The following is a 6453-nucleotide window of genomic DNA, read 5'->3' as shown; positions in this document are numbered from 1 at the left end:
TCGTCTTAAACATTCAGGAATATACAATTTCTTATTTACAAACACCAAATCCCCACACAATTCTCCCTTTTCTTTGTTTGTTTGTAACCATTTGTCCATTCCATACGCTCGCTTCAACTCTTCCTCCCATATTTCTCCTCCCCCCGTGGAAATGGCAGTACGTTTGTTTTCTTTGGCCGCTTGTGCTCGAGTTAGTACTGCCAGGCCCCATTGCTTATCAAGAAAAATACTCCCTTCAGATTCCTGAATTCCTCCCCCGTGCTGAGGCATCCGAGAGAGAGCGTCAGCGAGTATATTATGTTTCCCCTGGAAGAATCTGAGTCTGAAATCAAAACGGCTGAAATATTGGGCCCATCTAATTTGCTTCGCTGATAGTTTACGAGGGGATCTTAGATACTGTAAATTTCTATGGTCAGTCCACACCTCAAACGGTGTTCCACTTCCTTCCAGAAAGTGTCTCCAGCACTCTAGTGCTTTTAGAATCGCTAAGGCTTCTCTCTCCCAAATCGGCCAGTTTTTTTCTGTATCGCTAAACTTTTTTGACAGATAGCCACATGGCTTCAGGTTCCCCCCCTCGTCTTTCTGTAGCAGAACTGCCCCATATGCCCGGTCTGACGCATCGCAATGTAATACAAAGGCTTTAGACATATCAGGGTGCTGTAGGACAGGCTCCTCAGTAACCACAGCCAGCTCACCACAGCCGCTCCTGAATGAACACACAAGACTCTCTGTGATATCACCAGAAACTTTTACTGTAGGAAACATGAACATCAGAAAAGCCAAGAATGGGAGGCTCCGGCCAACCCTCCTTTATATACCCTCCCCCTCATTTGAACAGTCTCTTCCCGCTCAGTAAAACCCCGCGCAAATTCCCCGCCAAGTCCATCAGCCGTTTCTCCTCCGAGTCCTGGGACGCAGGTGTCTTATCAATGTCAGTGACCCTGAAACTCAGAGCCACATCCAGGCTCTAGTAGCAGGGTTCTGACATGGCGTCCTCCTCCCCTTCGTCCTGGAAGGAAAAGATTAAACACAACTATTGTTCTCCGCTGTCCAGAGTTCCTTTATACTTTTTTAACAGGCTGCAATGGAATACCGGGTGTACCTTTCCTAGGTCCTTTGGTAGCCTCAGCTCATAGGTCACTTCGTTTATTCTTTTTGCTACCCTGAATGGCCCTATATAGCGTGGAGCCAATTTCTTGGATGGGAACCCCAATTTCAGGTTTTTTGTGCTCAGCCAAACCAGATCTCCTTCGCCCAATTTGTCCCCCTCTCGGCGCCTACGATCCGCAAAGAGCTTGTACTTCTTTTGTGTTTCCCGCAATGCCTCTACCACGGTTTGCCACCCTTGCTTGATTTTGGCCGGCCATTCCTCGTCGGTCTGGCCCTCCCCTTCCTTCCACTCGGGTAGCCTGGGGAAAGGTGCCACCTCCTGTCCGTATACTATTTCGAATGGGGCACGACCTGTGGCCGAATGTACGGCCCCGTTAAAAGCCATCTCAGCAAACGGAAGAAGGTCCGCCCAATCATCCTGTCTATAATTGGTGTACATCCTTAAGAATTGGCACAGTGTCTGTTGGGTACGTTCGACCCCCCCGTTGGTCGCGGGATGAAAGGCCGAGCTCAGGTTCCTTTCTGCTCCTAACAGCTGTAAGAATTTTCCCCAAAATTTTGCAGTAAATTGGACTCCCCGGTCACTAATTATCTTGTCGGGACACCCATGTAGGCGATATACATGCTTCACATACAAATCAGCAAGTTTTTCAGCTGAAGGGAGTTTTGGCAGAGCCACAAAGTGTGCCTGTTTTGAGAATAGGTCCAATATTGTCCAAATGTATCTGTGGCCTCTGCTGGGGGGTAGTTCGCCTACAAAATCCATGGCTACGCATTCCCATGGCCTCATGGGCTCCACCACCTTCTGCAATAGCCCCTGGGGCTTCCCCGGTGGTGTTTTTCCCTCTGCACATAATTCACACTGCGTGACGTATCCCCTGGCGTCTTTCCTCATTCCGGGCCACCAGCATTGTTTGGCCAACAGTTTAATAGTCCTGGTGGGGCCTAGATGACCCGCACCCTTGTTATCATGGTACTTCCTTAACATTTCTCGTCTTAAACATTCAGGAATATACAATTTCTTATTTACAAACACCAAATCCCCACACAATTCTCCCTTTTCTTTGTTTGTTTGTAACCATTTGTCCATTCCATACGCTCGCTTCAACTCTTCCTCCCATATTTCTCCTCCCCCCGTGGAAATGGCAGTACGTTTGTTTTCTTTGGCCGCTTGTGCTCGAGTTAGTACTGCCAGGCCCCATTGCTTATCAAGAAAAATACTCCCTTCAGATTCCTGAATTCCTCCCCCGTGCTGAGGCATCCGAGAGAGAGCGTCAGCGAGTATATTATGTTTCCCCTGGAAGAATCTGAGTCTGAAATCAAAACGGCTGAAATATTGGGCCCATCTAATTTGCTTCGCTGATAGTTTACGAGGGGATCTTAGATACTGTAAATTTCTATGGTCAGTCCACACCTCAAACGGTGTTCCACTTCCTTCCAGAAAGTGTCTCCAGCACTCTAGTGCTTTTAGAATCGCTAAGGCTTCTCTCTCCCAAATCGGCCAGTTTTTTTCTGTATCGCTAAACTTTTTTGACAGATAGCCACATGGCTTCAGGTTCCCCCCCTCGTCTTTCTGTAGCAGAACTGCCCCATATGCCCGGTCTGACGCATCGCAATGTAATACAAAGGCTTTAGACATATCAGGGTGCTGTAGGACAGGCTCCTCAGTAAAACGCTTTTTAAGGGCTTCGAAAGCTTCCTGGCATTCTATTGTCCAGGTCAGTTTGGCCCCTGGGGCCTTCACTTTGGCTGTTTCTCCCCTACCTTTAGTCTTTAACAAATCCGTTAATGGCAAAGTGAGGCGCGCAAAGTCCTTGATAAATGTTCTATAGAAGTTTGCGAACCCTAGGAAGGATTGCAGCTGCTTCCGTGTTTTGGGGGCTTCCCACCCCCTCACGTCTTCTACCTTCGCAGGGTCCATCGCCACTCCCTGGGAGGAAATCCTATACCCCAGAAAGTCTATCTGGTCTTTATTGAACTCGCACTTGGCAAGCTTCGCATACAGTTTTGCTTCTCTCAACTTTTGCAGGACTTCCCTGACTAGTTCTATGTGTTGCTCCTTAGTCCGAGATACTAACAATATGTCATCTAAAAAAACAAAGACTCCCTTGTACAACAATGGATGCAACACTTCGTTGATTAATTGCATGAACGCGGCGCCTCCGCCGCACAAACCGAAAGGGAGCACACGATAATTGAATAATCCGAATGCACAGGAGAAGGCCGTCTTCCACCTGTCCTCTGGTTTAATCTGCAATTTATGGTACGCTTCAATTAAGTCCAATTTAGTGAATATCTGTCCCTCCGATAACTGGGCGATCAAGTCCTTCACTAAAGGTAGGGGGTATTTATTTCCAGAACTGATTGCATTCAGGCCCCTGTAGTCAATGCAGAGCCTCAGCGTTTGGTCCTTTTTGCGCCTGAACAACACAGGCGCCCCTAGAGGGGAATTTGAAGGCTCTATGAAACCCCTCGCTAGGTTTTTATCAATGTATTTTCTCAGTTCCTCCTTTTCCCTAGCCGACATTGGGTATATTTTTGCCTTAGGAAGCTCTGCTCCTGGGACTAGCTCTATCTTCACTTCAACTCTCCGCTTCGGTGGGAAACTGTCTGCTTCCTTCTCATCAAATACGTCCACAAAATCCCGATACTCTGGGGGTAATTTATCTGCCAGTTCTGCTATCCTGATAGAGTCTTCCTCCCCCCTTTTCCCCGGCTCCCTTTCCACTTCCTGGCTCCCTCCTTCCAACTTCATCCTGAAGATCATGCTCTTATCCTCCCAGTTGATTTGCGGGTTGGCCTGCCCCAGCCATGGCATGCCTAGTATAACATTATAGCTGGCTATTTGTGATATCACAAATGACACCTTTCCTTCCCAACTCCCTATCTTACACTTTACATCTTCGGCACTGTACTTAGCTAATGATCCCGATGCTGTGGATCCGTCCAACTGCGAAAAAGCTATTGGGGATTCTAGGTTCGTTCTTTCGCATCCCAATCCCTCGGCTAATTCAGGGGAGATGATGTTCCTGGAACATCCACAATCCACAAATGCTTTGCAGGTTGCTTGTTTGCTGCCACTTTCCAGCTGAATGGGGACCACTATCATGGCTTTGTCCTGACTTACCAACCCCCCCGAGTGGTGCCTCATCGGTGGTTCTTCCTCGGCGCGTTTCCCTGCCACGGCTCTTGGTTTGGGCGGGCCTCCGCCTTCCCCTTTTCTCTGCCAGCACTCGGCAGCCCTGTGGCCCAAACGGCCGCACACGAAGCAGCCCCTCCTGCTGGTGCTCACGTTCCCTGTCGGCTCCGTTCTCCTCCCGGCTGGGGTTGATCCCTCCTTCCGGCTCCCCTCTTTCATCTGCGGCCGCTGCTGTAGCCCTCCTCGGTGCCTCCTCGCCTGGGCCAGCGATGTCTCGATGCGCCCCGCCAGCTGAATCCATCCGCGCAGTGTGTCAGGCTCATCACGATGCACCGCCCAGGAGAGGATCTCCCGCCTGAGCCCCTCTTTGAAGAGTTCTATCTTTGTCACTGCAGACCATTCCGGCACCTTTTCAGCGAGGCATTGGAACTCCTCCGCATACTCAGATACCGACCTCTGCCCCTGGGAGACGGTCTTCAACTCCTCCCTCGCCCGGATCTGCTCCAGTGGATCTCGGAAACGGGTCTCCAGGGCCCCCATAAAGCGTCGGAGTGACCCCAGACATGGGTCGCGCCGCGCGTGTAGTTGAACGTACCAGCTGGCCGCTCCCCTCTTCAACACTGCACCAATGGCCCGTACCCGGCTGGATTCCGTTCTAAAAGTGTGGGCATTGTCCTCCATATAGCCCCTCACCGTGGTCAGGAAAAAATCCAGTTCAGAGGACTCTCCCCCAAACTCGATCCTTAGTTCCTCTCGTCTCGGTAGGGGTCCCTGTGGTGGCAATCCCCAATTCTCCGCCCGTCGCAAGCCCCCTTGCGGGCCAGTGGGCCCCGCTGCTGCTTCCCTTTGTCCTGTGCCACGCCCGGCATTCGCCAGGGGCACCAGGGTCTCAGTTGGGAGCGTAGCCGGGATTCTCGGAGGCTTTTCCCCTTCGTCGTCACTCTCCTCCACCCGCGTCAGGCTCGTTTGGATCTTGGGCCGGGCACCGGGCTCCTTTCGCATTTCCCTTCCCTTCGGTGCTGGGAGGTCTGCAAAGCCCTGGCTGCTTCCCATGCTCACGTCCCACATTGAGCTAGCCCGGAGTTCCCTTCCTCGCTCCGGCTCCGCCAAAACCGCCAGGCGCTCCATCGCCCTCGACATCACTGCCAGGGTGGTCTCCATCGCCGACATCCTCTCCTCCAGAAACACCATCTTTTGCGGGCCTGGGGAAGGTGAACCTTCCTCTCCTCCGGTGCTATCTCCCCGCACCACTCCGCGCCTCTGGGTTACCCCATTTGGCTGGGCATAAGCGGTGGATGACGCCAGGGCCGCCAGCTGGTGGAACTCAGCGTCCGTCTCGGGAGTGGCCCTTTCCGACCTTCCTCCTCCGGCGCCCAAGAGCTCTTCATCCTCCACTTGCATGTTACACCTCACCGCTACAGCGGGATGGTGTCCGTATTCTTGGCTTAGTGTCAGCTCACCACAGCCGCTCCTGAATGAACACACAAGACTCTCTGTGATATCACCAGAAACTTTTACTGTAGGAAACATGAACATCAGAAAAGCCAAGAATGGGAGGCTCCGGCCAACCCTCCTTTATATACCCTCCCCCTCATTTGAACAGTCTCTTCCCGCTCAGTAAAACCCCGCGCAAATTCCCCGCCAAGTCCATCAGCCGTTTCTCCTCCGAGTCCTGGGACGCAGGTGTCTTATCAATGTCAGTGACCCTGAAACTCAGAGCCACATCCAGGCTCTAGTAGCAGGGTTCTGACAGTTTTAACTGTTTTATGTGCTGTTTTATATTGGTTTGTATGGGCATCTAATTGTTGCCACTGTAGTAAGCCACCCTGAGTCCCTTCAGGTGAGAAGGGCAGGATATAAATGTGAGAAATAAATAAATAAATAAATAAATAAATAAGTAATATAATACAGTTAAAGCAGATGATCTGGATTTTATATGGCTATGTAGAAGGGGCTTGAGAGTGAAATGCCTCTTTCAGTCGCACAACTAAAGGGGAAAGAAATCTTCATTTCAAGTCTTGTGATTTAGGAGAGGAAACTTCACATTAACCTTCCAGTTTCAGGACCAGTGGGGAGCAAAACTCCTTTTGGCTGCTTCTTGGAGTTCAGGGGATTGGCCCTGGGAAAACTGCAGATGGGACCTGGGATAAGACCATGTGCCTTTGCTGCTCCCATGCTAGATTGCTCACTTTCAGCTCAAGAAG

General features: G+C 50.8%; 1 protein-coding gene across 1 annotated transcript; it reads right to left on the bottom strand.

Annotated features, from left to right (window-relative positions):
* Nucleotides 1-691: 691 nt before the first annotated feature.
* Nucleotides 692-6031, bottom strand: LOC134299959 (uncharacterized). The gene is made up of 2 exons (XM_062984275.1): nucleotides 4238-6031; nucleotides 692-1009 (listed from the first exon to the last, which is right to left on the bottom strand). The coding sequence occupies exons 1-2, from the start codon at nucleotides 5783-5785 to the stop codon at nucleotides 968-970; spliced, it is 1590 nt and encodes a 529-aa protein (XP_062840345.1). The 5' UTR covers nucleotides 5786-6031; the 3' UTR covers nucleotides 692-967.
* Nucleotides 6032-6453: the final 422 nt, after the last annotated feature.

This window comes from Anolis carolinensis, chromosome 1, assembly GCF_035594765.1.
Source record: "Anolis carolinensis isolate JA03-04 chromosome 1, rAnoCar3.1.pri, whole genome shotgun sequence".
Taxonomy (NCBI): domain Eukaryota; kingdom Metazoa; phylum Chordata; class Lepidosauria; order Squamata; family Dactyloidae; genus Anolis; species Anolis carolinensis.
The sequence above is the reverse complement of the archived record's forward strand: the minus strand, read 5'-3'. Positions and strand labels throughout refer to the sequence as shown.